This window comes from Schistocerca americana, chromosome 2 (genome assembly GCF_021461395.2).
Source record: "Schistocerca americana isolate TAMUIC-IGC-003095 chromosome 2, iqSchAmer2.1, whole genome shotgun sequence".
Lineage (NCBI taxonomy): Eukaryota > Metazoa > Arthropoda > Insecta > Orthoptera > Acrididae > Schistocerca > Schistocerca americana.
The window spans coordinates 3,782,861-3,801,410 of record NC_060120.1 but is presented as its reverse complement, the minus strand read 5'-3'; the positions used below and the strand labels follow the sequence as shown (position 1 = coordinate 3,801,410).

The 18,550-nt window shown below is 39.7% G+C and overlaps 1 protein-coding gene across 2 annotated transcripts in view; it reads right to left on the bottom strand.

Moving 5' to 3' along the window:
- The window catches only part of LOC124592171 (ATP-binding cassette sub-family C member 4-like), a 307,575-nt gene that overhangs the window by 151,577 nt on the left and 137,448 nt on the right, over positions 1-18,550 (bottom strand). For both annotated transcript variants that reach the window (XM_047131809.1, XM_047131810.1), the window contains exon 6: positions 5,695-5,851. In XM_047131809.1, the coding sequence (XP_046987765.1) occupies positions 5,695-5,851 (157 nt within the window). The remainder of the gene's footprint in view (positions 1-5,694; positions 5,852-18,550) is intronic.

The following is an 18,550-nucleotide window of genomic DNA, read 5'->3' as shown; positions in this document are numbered from 1 at the left end:
GTAGACATTGATTTGGTGATAGCCCTCTTTATCAGTCAGTTTATTAAATAACTCTCTAAAATATTCAGCTGCTTCAGTATTAGCTGACAGTTTTCCAACTCGAATGTCCAGTTCCTAACCTAGCCTAGTGCATAAGCCAGCCAGAAGTTGTTTTAAAATCATTCATTTCAAGTGCTTTTTCAGAAATCAAAGGGCCAGTTACAGCTACATACCTGCATGAACCATGTGTAAACTGCGGTGTTTGAATCCTGGTTTTCTGCAATTTTCAATGTTTTTGTGTGTAAGGTTCCTTCTTCACTATCAATTTGACTTGAAAATTTTGTAATGGCATCACTGTTCTTTCTAATAGCAAATGTTGTGACATGTATAAGGCCATACTCCCTAGATAAGCTTGATTCACTATTACTGTCCTTCAACTGGTCTGTTATTTTCAGTTTATCAGAAATACTGAGAACAACATATTTACATTTATTGGCCATTGTGAATGGTAGTACAAATATAGCAGGATGTTACAAGCAAAAGCTCACACACCACTGACAAGTGAGGATTAGAAGCTGAACGTCAAGCAGACGATTGTTGCAGAGAGAGGAAAAGAGCTACAATGTCAAAGAACTAGCAGCTGCTAGGAGAAGTGTGTGGCATGCAACTTTAAATTTGCTGACTGGAACACTGTCAGGTATCAATGTTTCGGCTGATCAATATCTGGATAACTGATGCTCAATTTTACTTGTATCACTCATGCTTCAATGAAGGGCACGATTAAAACAAGTGTTACCTGCGGAATTTTGTTCATCTGTATTGCTCTCATTTGATGAATAGCTCAGGGCTGGTTATGCTTATATAAAAGATGAAGCAGTGTCTCCACAGGAGCCTGCAAGGGAACATCAGTTAATGATGACCTGAATTATCTAAGTACTTTGTACATTAGTATGTTATATTGGAATTTATAGTCACATTGCCTAACAATGGTTTTCATTATTTCTCATTTCCTTCTAATGTTATTTTTACAGACCTTGTTAAAGACAAAATTATTATGGTCAATGTAATTTTATGTTGCATTGTTTGTTATTTAGTGAAGTTACAATTCCTTGGTTTCATAGTATTAATACAAACAGTTTCAAATTCAGTACTGCTTAACTGCTAAATTCCCACTGGTCAATAAAGCAGTGTCATAACAATCCTTTACAATTTTTATTCAACAACAGGGGGAAATGTTTGTTTTTATTCCTGACATTATGAAAAGAATAGTATAATAAATTATTATTTGTTAGAGCTCATATTAAGTGAATGCGTACAACCATCATGAAGACTTAAAAGGACACATCATAAGCAGAATACAATGAAGTACAAATCCAAGTGATAAAAAGTTTCAATAATCATAAATAAAAAATGTGAGAATCTGGAACTTTTAGAATCCATGATCACTTTTTTTCCAAAGAAAAGGGTAATAAAGGGGGGAAAGATAGCTAGACTTTTTAAGTGACTATACGGGAAAGACTTATCTGTAACACACTTTGTAATGGATCACAGAGTATAAAAAAACATACATACATCTATAACCCTTGAAGAAAGAAACACTTAAAGATACTAGGACACAGAAAGTACCTACAGAACATATAAAAATAACTGAATGTCTGAGCAGTTTTCAGTAGTGCAAAATATCTTTAAAAATCCCATAGCCTCTCCTTAGAGTCTGTCTCTCTCTCTCTCCTCACCACTACCACCCTCTGCACCCCTACCTTTGACACTATGTGATCAAAAATATCTGGACACCCCCAAAAACATACGTTTCTCATATTAGGTGCATTGTGCTGCCACCTACTGCCAGATACTCCATATCAGCGACCTCAGTAAACATCGTGAGAGAGCAGAATGGGGTGCTCCACGGAACTCAAGGATTTCGAACGTGATCAGGTGATTGGGTGTCACTTGTGTCATATGTCTGTAGAAGAGATTTACACACCCCTAAACATCCCTAGGTCCACTGTTTCCAATGTAATAGTGAAGTGAAAACATGAAGGGACACATACAGCACAAAAGCGTACAGGCCGACCTCGTCTCGTGACTGACAGGCCGCTGACAGTTGAAGAGGGTCGTAATGTGTAATAGGCAGACATCTATCCAGACCATCACACAGGAATTCCAAACTGGATCCACTGCAAGTACTATGACAAATAGGCGGGAGGGGAGAAAACTTAGATTTCATGGTCGAGCGGCTACTCATAAGCCACACATCACGCCAGTAAAAGCCAAACGACACCTTGCTTGGTGTAAGGAGCATAAACATTGGATGATTGAACAGTGTAAAAATGTTGTGTGGAGCGACAAATCACGGTACACAGTGTGGCGATCCGATGGCAGGGTATGGGTATGGCGAAAGCCCAGTGAACGTCATCTGCCAGCGCGTGTAGTGACAACAGTAAAATTTGGATGTGGTGGTGGAATGGTGTGGTTGTGTTTTTCATGGAGGAGGCTCACACCCCTTGTTGTTTTGCATGGCACTATCACATCACAGGCCTACATTGATGTTTTAAACACCTTCTTACTTCCCACTGTTGAAGAGCAATTCAGGGATGGTGATTGCATCTTTCATCACGATCAAGCACTTGTTCATAATGCACGGCCTGTGGTGGAATGGTTACATGACAATAACATCTCTGTAATCAACTGCCCTGTACAGTCCTGACCTGAATCCTATATAACACTTTTGGGATGTTTTGGGACGCCGACTTCGTGCCAGGCCTCACCGACCGGCGTCAATACCTGGGCTACCACTCCCCAAGAAACCTTCCAGCACCTGATTGAACGTATGCCTGCAAGAGTGGAAACTGTCATCAAGGCTAAGGGTGGGCCAACACCATACTGAATTCCAGCATTACCCATAGAGGGCCCCACAAATTATAAGTCATTTTCAGCTAGGTGTCTGGATACTTTTGATCACATAGTGTACATGCTTCGTAAAAACCATAAACCCAACCACCCAGGATGCCCCTTTGTGGCCAGTTAGTGTGTGCCCTCTGGGAGAATCTCTGCTCTTGTATGCCAACAACTACACAGCTTATTATCCACAACCTAACCTCCCATACAAAAGATACCAATCATTTCCTCCACCGACTCTCCACAGTTCCTGTTTCTCTATCACGTGGTGCCTTGCTCATCATTATTGATGACACCCCCTCTATACTAACATCCCTAATGACCATGACCTTACTGCTTATCTTGCTTTCATCTAATAAATACATTTACTTATAATTACAGTATGTTATTTTAAAAACTCTCATACTAATTTCTGCATCAACATGAATCTCAACCTTTTTTTAATATAGTTGTTCATAGCTATATTAATAAATGAAGTTGAATGTCTTAATGATTACAGTTCTTTTCAATTTTTAAATCTCATCAGTTTATTAAATTGTTAATTATATCTTCACAAAAACTTAACCAGCCACATGGGTTTCTTTCAATTCCATGACCATACTAATTTCTGCATCAACACGAATCTCAACCTTTTTTTAATATAGTTGTTCATTTCATTTTTTAAATCTCAACAGTTTATTAACTTGTTAATTATATCTTCGTCAAAACTTAACCAGCCACATGGGTTTATTTCAATTCCATGACCATACTAATTTTTGCATCAACATGAATCTCAACCTTTTTTTAATATAGTTGTTCATAGCTATATTAATAAATGAAGTTGAATGTATTAATGATTACAGTTCTTTTCATTTTTTAAATCTCAACAGTTTATGAAATTGTTAATTAAATCTTCGTAAAAACTTAACCAGCCACATGGGTTTATTTCAATTCCATGACCAGTTTTAGGCTACCGCATCCACCATTAGAAGGCTAATGTCTCCAACTGCATTAACTTTATCATCTTCAGCATATCATCTGCTTCTGCACAGCTCAAGAATATTTGAATATTCAGTGTCTGGCTGCAGCATGTTTTCACTATTGAAACAATTATAAAGTGATTCTAAATATTCAAATATTATTGTGCAGTGCAGGAGCAGATGACATCATGCTGATGAAAACATTACTGTAATTATAAACAGTAGCCATTTAAAATGGGCATGATGAACAGAAACTCACTGTAACATTGAATGAAGCTTTTTTAAAAGTAGCTGTAGCTACCTGCATTCCTCACCAACAATGTTTAATGGCCTCTGAGTCTGTGAGATCCCTGGCCTCCGAGTCTGTGAGATCCAGCATGGACAAAATAACATTACTTATATAGTAAAATTCCATGCAGTCATAAAACAAACAGGGTATTTGGCTTTAGATGCTTTTAATTTTAAAACTGTTCTAAAATGCTATTTTTGTGAGTTAGTAATCATAAAATTTCCTCCAGCTGGGCTCACACTATAGGTTCTGCCAAGGGGTCTATAGATTGTAAATATCATCATATGACAGGGTACTGTGCTATATGGGTGCATGCAGTCTTCTTGTATTTGTTCTTTCATGCTGACAGGCTAAACAAGTGACAATGCTGTTGCCAATGCATTAGATATTTCCTCTCACACTCCTCTCCTGTTTCTCTCATTTTCTATGCCTTTCCTCTCTCTTTGGTGTTTGGAGGTGGGAAATTTCCCTGCAATATATCCTACGTTCCCATAACCCTCCTGGCCTCAACCTTCATTAGTCATTTCCTCTCTCATTCAGGCCCTTCTCTGTTCCCTTTGCAGCACTACACAGCCCTCATTCCTCTCCATCGCACTCAGTCTTTTTACTTCTTTCCTTTTCCGATATCCCCCCCTCCTGACTGCACATAGCTCCCCTACCCTCTTTCCACCTCGTCCCTGTGCACTCCCCAACAGCTCGTCACAGTCTGCTACCACTAACCTACTATCCCTCCTCCTCCCTGCCTCAGCCTCCTCCTTACCCCCACCCAGTCGCCACTCCCATCATGCACTGGAGCTGCTGGTTGCAGTGTGGCCTCTGCTGCCTGAGACTGCAGTCATGTGTGTGTGAGTTGTGTTTGCAAGAGTGTGTAGTGTGTGTCTGTTGTCTAATTTTGACAAAGGCCTTACTGGTCAAAAGCTGTATTTGTGACAGTCTTTTTCTTGTGCCTATCTGTGACTCAGCATCTCCACTATATGGTGAGTAGCTACTTTCCTTTTCACAATATTGTTACATTCCATCCTGGATTTTCGATTGTTTGATTTTCTTCAACATTGTACTTTATTGTCCTTTTGGGGCTCATATTTTCTTTTTAGATTTTTTCCTTTTCTTTGATATCAAACATTTTATGACCTGCCATACTAGTAAAAAACCTGCTTCTAATAGCGTTTAGTTTCTGCTATTATTCTGAAGGAATTATTCGTAAACACTTACATCTTTCTCAGTGATAAATGCTTTACTTCACATGAACATCAAAAACTAATCTCAGTAATGCCTTCTTCTGCATTAAATATCCCATCAGAGTGAGGGAGTTGTAAGTAATATTTTAGCCAGAAAACTGCTTTTGTATTGTGGCATGAATCTTTTTTGCACATCATAAGAAAACAAATAGTAATAAAACATTTTATTTGATGACAATTTTTTGCCCTGTATCTGATGATATGTTTACCAATAAAATTTAAGAAGCGTTTCTTTTGCTTAATAAAATCTTAATATGTCATTGGATATCACCAAAGAATATTTTCACAATATACTTCCTTCACAGTTACCTTTTCTATGTCATAATCTTACCTTCGTGCAATTTCAACCAGTTTCTCAAATGGTTTCTCCCAGGCATACATTTTGATCACTTGGATACCACTTATGATTTCACTCATTATCCGTACTCTGTTATCAGTTCTCATGGCAACTCTTAAACGAAACCTTGTTGTTAATTTGGTCATATATGCTGCAAACGAAGGTCAGTGTTACAAACATTGGAAATTTTATTTTATCGTGAGAAATATTTGGGAACCTCTGTTTAATACTCTCAGACAAAAATGTGAAGTACATGGAACAAATTAAAAATTCATAAACATTTCTTCATACATAATGCATTTTTAAAATATACAGTGAAAGAAAAAAATGTTGAGAAATAAAATTAAGAAGAGGTTAAGAAATAAAATTACAGTTTGAAGTTTATATCAACAATATGAACAAATACATAAGAAAGCACAATATAGAAGAATGTGGTTGCAGCAACAGAGCATAGCTGTAGAAAATTATGGTAATGAAACATAAAAATAGAACAAAAATTTCTAATGAATGGTACAATTTCTAGCATGAAATATTAATGTGGTAAAATCCAGTATAACATAAACTGAATTTTCCAATAGCATTTGACAGAAGATGATGACAATATTAGATAAGGAATACTTTTCTGTTGGAAACTGATGATGGCCTAAGAAACAGAGTTATGGTACTCCTGCTCACCATTAATCAAAAGTAGCCCTAAGCATAAACAGAAAAACAAACAGCTAAAATGGTATACTGATGAGCTAGCTCTCACTAGGGAGGAGATGCTCAGACTGTACAGAATATATAAAAATTCTTGTAAACAAGAACCTGAATTAGATAATACTTCTTATAGAGCTTATCTAAAATGTAAAAAAATCTACAAAGACAAACTGTCCTTGGCCAAAAAACAAGCATGTGAACATTACATTGAAAGTGCTCCCAACAAATGTAAAGCAGTATGGGATATCATCAACCAATATAATTCGCAAACCCATACACAAGTTGCAATGCTGGTCCCAGAAGAAGTAAATAATTACTTCCTAACCTCAGTGAGCGAGCTGAAAAACAAAATCAAGCAAAATGGCACTTGTGCACTAGATCATCTTGGTGCTGTGCCCCATAGGATGTATACTTTCCACTGGAATGTTGTCACCCCAGAGGATATTGTAAAAGCTGTGGCAAGGTTCACCAACTCCAAACGTATGGACTGTTATTGGTTTTCTAACTATGTAATGAAAAAAATAATACACCTTATCTGTCAACCTCTTTCTTTCATTTTTAATATGTGTTTAGAATCTGGCGTTTTCCCAGATGCGCTCAAAACTGCTAAAGTAGTAGTAGTAGTTTATTCATCCAGAGACAATTTACATTGCATGGATTTCGTCAAAAAATACATAGAGTATATATATATATATTGGGATTGGAATGACTCCTTACCCCTCCTTTAAACCCACATCTGCTCGTCTTTCCCTCTCCTTCCCTCTTTCCTGATGAGGCAACAGGATGTGACTTACCAAACGAAAGCGCTGGCACGTCGATAGACAAACAAACAAACACAAACATACACACAAAATTCTAGCTTTCGCAACCAACGGTTGCCTCGTCAGGAAAGAGGGGAGGAGAGGGAAAGACGAAAGGATTTGGGTTTTAAGGGAGAGGGTAAGGAGTCATTCCAATCCCAGGAGCGGAAAGACTTACCTTAGGGGAAAAAAAGGACGGGTATACACTCGCACACACACACACATATCCATCCACACATATACTGACACAAGCAGACATATACAGAGGCAAAGAGTTTGGGCAGAGATGTCAGTTGAGGCGGAAATGCAGAGGCAAAGATGTTGTTGAATGACAGGTGAGGTATGAGTGGCGGCAACTTGAAATTATCGGAGATTGAGGCCTGGTGGATAACAGGAAGAGAGGATATATTGAAGAGCAAGTTCCCATCTCCGGAGTTCGGATAGGTTGGTGTTAGTGGGAAGTATCCAGATAACCCGGACGGTGTAACACTGTGCCAAGATGTGCTGGCCGTGCACCAAGGCATGTTTAGCCACAGGGTGATCCTCATTACCAACAAACACTGTCTGCCTGTGACCATTCATGCGAATGGACAGTTTCTTGCTGGTCATTCCCACATAGAATGCGTCACAGTGTAGGCAGGTCAGTTGGTAGATCTCCATGGGTGCTTTCACACATGGCTCTGCCTTTGATCGTGTACACCTTCCGGGTTACAGGACTGGAGTAGGTGGTGGTGGGAGGGTGCATGGGACAGGTTTTACACGGGGGGCGGTTACAAGGGTAGGAGCCAGAGGGTAGGGAAGGTTGTTTGGGGATTTCATAGGGATGAACTAACAGGTTACGGAGGTTAGGTGGACGGTGGAAAGACACTCTTGGTGGAGTGGGGAGGATTTCATGAAGGATGGATCTCATTTCAGGGCAGGATTTGAGGAAGTCGTATCCCTGCTGGAGAGCCACATTCAGAGTCTGATCCAGTCCCGGAAAGTATCCTGTCACAAGTGGGGCACTTTTGTGGTTCTTCTGTGGGAGGTTCTGGGTTTGAGAGGATGAGGAAGTGGCTCTGGTTATTTGCTTCTGTACCAGGTCGGGAGGGTAGTTGCGGGATGCGAAAGCTGTTGTCGGGTTGTTGGTGTAATGGTTCAGGGATTCCGGACTGGAGCAGATTCGTTTGCCATGAAGACCTAGGCTGTAGGGAAGGGACCGTTTGATGTGGAATGGGTGGCAGCTGTCATAATGGAGGTACTGTTGCTTGTTGGTGGGTTTGATGTGGACGGACGTGTGAAGCTGGCCATTGGACAGGTGGAGGTCAACATCAAGGAAAGTGGCATGGGATTTGGAGTAGGACCAGGTGAATGTGATGGAACCAAAGGAGTTGAGGTTGGAGAGGAAATTCTGGAGTTCTTCTTCACTGTGAGTCCAGATCATGAAGATGTCATCAATAAATCTGTACCAAACTTTGGGTTGGCAGGCCTGGGTAACCAAGAAGGCATCCTCTAAGTGACCCATGAATAGGCTGGCGTGCAAAGGGGTCATCCTGGTACCCATGGCTGTTCCCTTTAATTGTTGGTATGTCTGGTCTTCAAAAGTGAAGAAGTTGTGGGTCAGGATGAAGCTGGCTAAGGTAATGAGGAAAGAGGTTTTAGGTAGGGTGGCAGGTGATCGGCGTGAAAGGAAGTGCTCCATCGCAGCGAGGCCCTGGACGTGCGGGATATTTGTGTATAAGGAAGTGGCATCAATGGTTACAAGGATGGTTTCCGGGGGTAAGGGATTGGGTAAGGATTCCAGGCGTTCGAGAAAGTGGTTGGTGTCTTTGATGAAGGATGGGAGACTGCATGTAATGGGTTGAAGGTGTTGATCTACGTAGGCAGAGATACGTTCTGTGGGGGCTTGGTAACCAGCTACAATGGGGCGGCCGGGATGATTGGGTTTGTGAATTTTAGGAAGAAGGTAGAAGGTAGGGGTGCGGGGTGTCGGTGGGGTCAGGAGGTTGATGGAGTCAGGTGAAAGGTTTTGTAGGGGGCCTAAGGTTCTGAGGATTCCTTGAAGCTCCGCCTGGACATCAGGAATGGGCAAACTTTTGCGAAAGCCGTGTTGGTTTACAGACAATAGATTGAATTTCTCGAGGTAATTTGTAATTCTGTTTTTCATGACTGTCTCTATTACTTTTGAAAATACCGATAATAAAGCTATTGGTCTATAGTTTCCCAGTTCATGTATATTGCCCTTTTTATACAATGGTTTTACTTTTGCAATTTTTAATCGTTGTGGAAAGACACCTTCTGAAAGTGATATGTTAACGATGTGTGAGAGTGGGTCTGATATGACACTAGCACATCTCATCATGATTCAGCGAGGTATCTCGTCAATCCCTGAGGACATTTTATTCTTCATTGTTTTTATTATTCGATTAAATTTCAATTTGTTTGTGGGAGGTAGCAATAATGAATTAACACTTTGTTCTTCTGGGATTGATGTTCTACTAATCTTAGGACAATTTTTATGCAGATTGATTGGACTATTTATGAAGTAGTCATTAATGTAATTTGCTAAAGTACAATTTCTGACTAGCACACCTTGATCATCTTTTAAAACAAAGTCATCTGGATTTCTAACTTTTTTGCTTGGGTGTATTTCTTTTTTTACTACATTTCATATAGCTTTTGATTTGTTTGCTGACCCAGCAATTACACTGTCATTGTGCATTGTCTTGGCTTTTTTGATCACCTTCCTGTAAATTTTCTTGTATGTCTTAACATAATCTGTGAAGTGTTCATCTTTGTTATCTTTTTTGAGTTGACTGATATGTTTTAGTGTTTGACTAGATACTCTAATAGCAGGTGTTATCCACTGGCTTGTGTTCCTAGGCATGACATTGATCTTTGTGAGCTTTTTTGGGAAACACATCTCAAATAGGGACATGAATGTACTAGAAAAAGCATTGAAAGATTCCTCAGTTGTTGTTTGTGCAAAGACATCTTCCCAGGTTTCATTAGCTAACAACTGGATGAAAGTATTTACTTTTTCTGTGTAGAAGTGCCTTTTGTATCCCCACTTATAATTTACTGCCTTGGGGATAGAGTAATTTATGTATGTTAACAGTGTATTGTGATCCGAAAGACCTAAGTTTACGTTTAGTGGCTCAGTGATACCATTCTCCATATTTGAGAAAATATTGTCTGAAAGAGAAGATAACAGTTCTGTTATTCTGGTGGCATCTGTAAAGAGTGGTTTCATGTGGAAGCTGCTGAGTATACTCAAAAGCTGTCTTTTTTCATCACTTTCAATTAACAGGTTAATATTAAAATCTCCACATAAAAATAATTTCACTTCATTACTATAAAAAGTGTTTAATGCTGCTTCTATTTTTTTGAAGAATATGTTTTTGTCACCCAGTGGAGATCTATATACCGTAATGACAACTAGTTTTTCACTCTTCTCCTCAGTTTTTAACTCTATGGCACATGATTCAAAATGTTTTTCTATATTTAGATACCAGTCTTTAAAAAGGGAGATAAGCATCTGCCCTAAAACTATCAACCAGTTTCTATTGTCCCAATTTTCTCTAAAGTTTTTGAATATGTAATGTACAGTCAACTAAATAACTATTTTGATAAGCATGATCTCCTCTCCAACAGACAGTTTGCATATCAACATGGTAAAAATACCACTACTGCTGTCACTGAAGTTGTTAACCAGGTGTTAACTGCATTCGAAAATAAGGATCTAGTATCAGTCGCACTTTGTGATCTTAGCAAAGCCTTCGACTGCATACCATCTAACACCCTACTTGCAAAACTGGAGTTTTATGGCATACAAAAACCATCTTTGGATGTAATCGAATCATACTTAAGTAACAGGAGACAGTTTGTATCAATTAAAAATAGATGCTCCTCACTGAAGGAAGTCCAGACTGGAGTGCCTCAGGGCTCGGTCCTATGTCCTTTTCTGTTCATAATTGCAATTAATGACTTACCTTACCATGTAGGAGCAAATTCAATTGTGTGTTATGCAGATGATACAACATTGCTCAATACACACCACGACACAACAGAACTGCATCAGGCAACACAGGAAAAACTAGAACTAGTAATGGATTGGTTTTCTTCTAATGAACTCCTGTGTAATCCTGATAAAACACAAGAACTAATTCTGGGTTTAACTACAGCGGTTGAAAGCAAATCAATAAAATTGATAGGATTCCACATTGATTCAAAATTAAACTGGGAGGAACACATTAGCCATATCTGCAAGAGAATAGCAAGAGTGTGTTATCTCATCTGGAGACTGACAGATGTAGTCACTGATGAGTATGTAAAGGTGGTATATTTTGGCCTCTTTCAGTCACACATTTCCTACGGCATATTGTTATGGGGACATTCTTGCTTTGTCAGTGAAATTCTGAAAATTAAAAAAAAAGTAATCAGAATAATGAGCAAAGTTAAGCCCAAGGAACACTGCCGCCCCCTCTTTATCAAGCACATGATATTAACTGTGGTGAATCGATACATCTACACAGCACTGCTTTATGTCAAAAGCAACTTAAATGAGTTCAAGAGGAGAGAGAACATACATCCCCACAACACCAGAGGCAAACTGGACTTCGACATACCAAGACACAGACTCACAAAGACTGCAAACTCACACAAAATAATGGGTTTAAAACTCTTCAACAAACTTCCAGGATCTGCTCGGTCACTGACCAGTAATATTTTCAAGCGTAAGGTTTATGACTGGTTACTCAAACACCCATTTTATAAGATAACAGAAATTTTGAAGTAATCATTGACATTAGTATATAAGAATATTCCTAAAAGAAAAGGAATTAAATTGTAAAAACTTTACTGTAAAGTTATTGTTAATTGTATATTTAATGTTCAGACCTATTCCGCTGTAAGTGGTCAATGGTGAATAAACTGAATACTGAATACCGAAAGCAGGTTTGTGAATACATAAATAATACTTTACAGAACATCTGAAACATGTTTTGTATTTAATGGTAACTGGGTGTAAATTAGTGCAATTAGCTTTGGCCACTAAAAGTAAAAAATATGACTACAAACAACACAAAAATAACAGTATGTTCTGGCATTAGTAGAGATATGTCACACTCGACTATTATGAAAGGAACATTTGAATATCAGCGGTAAGACAGTTTTTATGTTCAATGGATGTTTTACTGTATGAATTACCATCTTATATGAAATTAATCATCATTTGGGCAGGAACAAGAATACACACTAATGCAGTATTGCAAAATTCACCGTATAATCAAAAAGACAAAACCCTGTACTATGCATAAGAATTCGAAAATTCTATAAACAAAGCAAGATTAATCTGGAGTAGTATTAGTAATGAAATGAATATACTCAATGAGACAACTCCCTTATAGCACTTGCTGTGAGACATGATTAACTGAAATCACAGGTCACAAAAATTCAAAGCTTTTTGCCTAACAGTAGCTGGAAACACAGGGACAAAAAATGACCATAAAAATAAATCCATTGGAATAATTTAGATATGGTTGGTTAGTATACAATAACTATATTGTATACTAACCAACTCTGTATACAATAACTATATTGTATACTAACCGACACCAGTTTCGCCAAACCAATGAGAGATTAAAAGACTGTTAGACCACTGAAAAGCAGTATCTCTTCTAACTATAATGGTATTTCAACAAAACAAAAGCCCTTGAGTTACCTTTCTAATCAGTTAATATGGCAAGGTTTGCCTACTGCCATAAAGACTCAAGTATGTGAGAGTAACACTCATTTATAATAGCAAAGATAAGCAAGTGATCCCTTATTATACACCTTTTACCCTCCATCTCATGTTACAACAGAATATAGAACCATCTTATTAAGAACAACCTGTTTAGAAAAAGCCTAGTTTGGCTCACTTCAGAATTTACTACCAAGAAACAAATAAACAAACTTATGACCTCAGTTATTATAGAACTAACAAGGCAAAATGATCTGTTGGTCTTTTAGGTGATATTGTTAAGACCTCAGATTGTGTAGCTCAAGCTTCTAGATGTGAAAGTAAAATGGTATTGAGTTAAAGGCGTTCCCCTTGCATAAACAAAGTCTTATCTTAAAAATATAGAATAGAGGGTATAATGACAAATAATACCACACAATGAAGATTAAATTCAGAGTGCAGAAACATTATGGTATCCCCCACAGTTTGGTGCCTGGCCTGCTCCTGCTGTTGGCCTACAGAAGTGATCTGTCTGGGACATTTGAGAAGTGTTTAAAAACTGTGATGTTTGTCAATGACACAGCTACAATGAAAAATGCCCTAAAGCTGTCAGTACCATATACAAGCTGTAAAATAATGGATCTGCCTTACAACATCTTTACAGCAAACAGCTTAGCACGTATTATGCAATTCCAAACAAATAAAAATTATTGACATTAGATAGATTAGATTAGATTAGTACTTGTTCCATAGATCATGAATACGACACTTTGTAATGATGTGGTAACGTGTCATCTATTCCACAATATTCAAAGACCCTCTGATGACTTTTTGATTTCACTTGTAATCCATGTATCTGATTTTTTGTTAATTTTCAGTTGTTCTGTGGTCCATGGTGTGGGTTCCTGTTGTCATGTCCTAGTTCATGAACCACGGGCAATGTATGAGTGGCCAAGTAAGTGGTCCTGACAGTCAGTATACCAGTTACTTTGGAATAAGGCTGGGCATCTCGGACACATTCTGAGTCGTGGTCACCTTTGTGTTCAGACGGCGAAGACTACCAAATCCACTGGTTAGTCCCTCAACCGTTAGGGGTAGAACTCAATGGGACCTGGGACAAGTAAGGCTAGCAACCTGCTTCCCTGGTACTTTAAATATGATGCTGGCAACAATCAGAGCAAAATGCCTCGGACCTTTGGAGGTGACGGAGTCCCACCTCTAATTGATAAACCAGGGACTCCTAAGATACGACTCGGCAAACAAATGGTAACGAGATGGGAAGCTATTCATATCAATGGGGACTACTCTGGGAAGAAGATAGAGCTGGCAGAGGCTGCAAGTAAGATGGGGTTGGACGTTGTAGCTGTTAGTGACATTCGGGTAAGGGGTGAGAAAGAAGAGGAAGTGGGAAAATACAAGGTCTACCTGCCAGGAGACAAAGCACGAATAGCACGAATAGCACAATGGGGTGCAGGGCTTTACATCAGGAAAGAAATGGAACCCAGCGTAGTTGCAATAAGGTATGTAAACGAACGACTGATGTGGATAGATTTGACAGTGTCTAGCAAGAAAATTGGGATTGTGTCAGTATATTCGCATTGTGAAGGGATAGATCAAGATAAGATGGATAGTTTTTATGACACACTCAGTGATGTAGTTGTTAGAGTAAAGGACAAGGACAGTGTTCTGCTCATGGGTGATTTTAATGCCAGGATTGGAAATCGAACAGAAGGGTATGAAAAGGTTATGAATAAATTTGGAGAGGATATGGAGGCCAACAGGAATGGAAAACAACTCTTGGATTTATGTGTCAGTATGGGCTTAGTAATCACAAACTCCTTTTTTAAACATAAGAACATTCACCAGTATACTTGGGAAGGCAGGGGAACCAGATCTGTCATTGACTATATAATAACAGATCAGGAATTCAACAAGGCTGTGAGGGACACACGTGTATTCAGGGGATTCTTTGATGACACTGATCACTGCAGAGTGAAATTGGTACTGTGAGGCCGAAAGTGCAGGAGGTCAGGTCCATATGTAGGAGGATAAGAGTGGAGAAACTGCAGGATAAGAAAACCAGGCACAAGTACATAACAGTGATCTCAGAAAGGTACCAGTTAGTTGAATGTAGTCAATTACAGTAATTGGAAAAAGAATGGACAAGGTACAGGGACACAGTACTAGAAGTGGCTAAAGAATCTCTTGGAACAGTAGTGTATAAAGGTAGGATGAAGCAAACAGCTTGGTGGAATGACGCAGTCAAGGCAGCCTGTAAAAGGAAAAAGAAGGCGTATCAAAAATGGCTACATACTAGAACTCAGGTAGACAGAGAAAGTTATGTTGAAGAAAGAAACAAAGCCAAACAGATAATTGCAGCATCCAAGAAGAAATCTTGGGAAGACTTTGGAAACAGGTTGGAGACTTTGGGTCAAGCTGCTGGAAAACCATCCTGGAGTGTAATTAGCATTCTTCAAAATCGAGGTAAGAAGGAAATGACAAGTATTTTGGACAGGTCAGGAAAACTGCTGGTGAATCCTGTTGATGCCTTGGGCAGATGGAGGGAATATTTTGAAGAGTTGCTCAATGTAGGTGAAAATACGATCAGTAATGTTTCAGATTTCGATGTACAATGGGATAGGAATGATGATGGAAATAGGATCACATTTGAGGAAGTGGAGAAAATGGTCAAGAGATTGCAGTGCAATAAAGCGGCTGGGGTGGATGAAATTAAGTCGGAACTCATCAAATACAGTGGAATGTCAGGTCTAAATGGCTACACAGGATCATTGAAATGGCGTGGGAGTCGGGACAGGTTCCATCAGACTGGACAAAAGCAATAATCACACCAATCTTTAAACATGGAAACAGAAAAGATTGTAACAACTACAGAGGTATCTCTTTAATCAGTGTTGTGGGTAAAATCTTCTCAGATATTGTTTAAAGGAAAGTGCGAGTATTAGTTGAGGACCAATTGGATGAAAATCAGTGTGGGTTTAGGCTTCTTAGAGGTTGTCAGGACCAGAACTTTAGCTTATGGCAAATAATGGAGAAGTGTTATGAGTGGAACAGGGAATTGTATCTATGCTTTATAGGTCTAGAAAAGGCATATGACTGGGTTCCTAGGAGGAAGTTATTGTCTGTTCTATGAGATTATGGAATAGGAGGCAAACTTTTGCAAGCAATTAAAGGTCGTTACATAGATAGTCAGGCAGCAGTTAGAGTTGACGGTAAATTGAGTTCATGGTTCAGAGTAGTTTCAGGGGTAAGACAAGGCTGCAACCTGTTTCCACTGTTGTTCATATTATTTATGGATCGTATGTTAAAAACAATAGACTGGCTAGGTGAGATTAAGATATGTGAACACAAAATAAGCAGTGATGGCAGATTCGATTGAAAGTTTGCAAAGTAATATTTCAGAGCTAGATTAGAAACGTAAGGACTATGGTATGAAGATTAGTATCACCAAACCGAAAGTAATGTCAGTGGGAAAGAGATATAAACTGATTGAGTGCCAAATAGGAGGAACAAAGTTAGAACAGATGGACGGTTTCAATTACTTAGGATGCATATTCTCACAGGATGGCAACAAAGTGAAAGAACTGGAAGCAAGGTGTGGCAAAGCTAATGCAGTGAGTGCTCAGCTACGATCTACTCTCTTCTGCAAGAAGGAAGTCAGTACCAGGACTAAGTTATCTGTGCACCGTTCAATCTTTCGACCAACTTTGTTGTATGGGAGCAAAAGCTGGGTGCATTCAGGTCACCTTATCAATAAGGTTGGGGTTACGGATATGAAAGTAGCTAGGATGATTGCAGGTCCTAGTAGATGGGAACAATGGCAGGAGGGTGTCCACAATGAGGAAATCAAAGAAAAACTGGGAATGAACTCTATAGATGTAGCAGTCAGGGTGAACAGGCTTAGATGGTGGGGTCATGTTACACGCATGGGAGAAGCAAGGTTACCCAAGAGACTCATGGGTTCAGCAGTAGAGGGTAGGAGTAGTCGGGGTAGACCAAGGAGAAGGTACCTGGATTCGGTTAAGAATGACTTTGAAGTAATAGGCTTAACATCAGAAGAGGCACCAATGTTAGCACTGAATAGGGGATCATGGAGGAATTTTATAAGGGGGACTATGCTCCAGACTGAACGCTGAAAGGCATAATCAGACTTAAATGATGGTGATGATGATTTCAGTTGTTCAGAGGGAATGAAATATCACACCAGTATTTATAATTAGACAAGAGCAAGTTGAATTTTATATCAACAATAAGTATGAATTATAATGTACAGAATGGTTGAAAATTATGAACTATTTACGAATAAAGGGGGACACCTCACTGATAGGCACAAGCATTGCATTGTTGATAGGTACATAAACAAAAGGTACTAAACTTGGCTATCTTTTGGAATGGACTTCCTTATTCTAGCTGTAGGAGAAACACACACAAAAACACACACAAAAACACACACACATACATACACACACACACACACACACACACACACACACACACACACACACACACACACCTGTCTCCCTACAGAGTGCTTAGTCAAATGCCAGCTCTTTACTGGTCCACAGTCAGTGTACTGGAGTGAGGTGGGAGTATGCGATGGGTTGGGGTGAGCAATGGAGAGGAGCAGGAGGCAGGTACAGGGTTGGGGGAAGTATCTAGTGGCTTGTGTGAGAGTGGGAATCCAAATGTGGACTAGCTAGGGGTGCAGGTAGAAGCGGCAGATGGCAGACGGCCGGCAGATGGCAGATGGCCGGCACTCGATGTCATAGACTAGGGCGTTGGATAATGGCACATAGCTAGCTGATGTGAGGGTACAAATTGGATAGGGGTGCTGGGGCAAGTGATAGACTTAGGATAGGAAGGTTACGGATGTGAAGGGTATGCTGTAGGGATAGCTCCCATCTGCACAGCTTGAAAAAATGGTGCTGGTGGGGAGGATCCATATAGCACGGGTTGTGAAGCAGCCACTGATATCTCACATGTTGTGCTCAGCTGCATGGTGTGCCACTGGATGCTCCACCCTGTTTCTTGCAACAGTTTATCAGCTCTGGCCACCCGTGGTAGATGCATCTGCAGTGATGAGAACCCCCTTGCCGATTATGCTGAAGGACCTACAGAGGCCTCTGCGAACAGGCAGTACCGTGCAGCCTAATTGAAAAACAGATTTCCTGTGCCATATACTCACAAACACCTGATCCCCACATCTATCCTGAGAACCCATCACAAAGAAGTGCCACTCTTGTCACCCAGTACCTCCCAGACTGGAACAACTAAACCATGTCCTACATCAGGGCTTTGATTATCTATCATCTTGTCGTGAAATGAGGGACATCCTACCCTAAAGATACTTCCACCCCTTCCAAAGCAGTGTTCCACCTCCTGCCCAACCTGCACAGTATGATAGTCCATCCCCACGCTGCTCTAATCCCCAGTCCCCTGTAATTCGTATCGTACCCCTACGGAAGACCCAGATGCAAGACCTGCCATATCCACCCACCCAGCACCACTTACTTCAATTCTGTCACAAGCTCATCGTACCCCGTCAGAGGCCAGGCCACCTGTGAAAGCAGCCATTTAATATACCAGCTCTGCTGCAACCTCTGCACAGCATTTTAAATTAGTATGACAACCG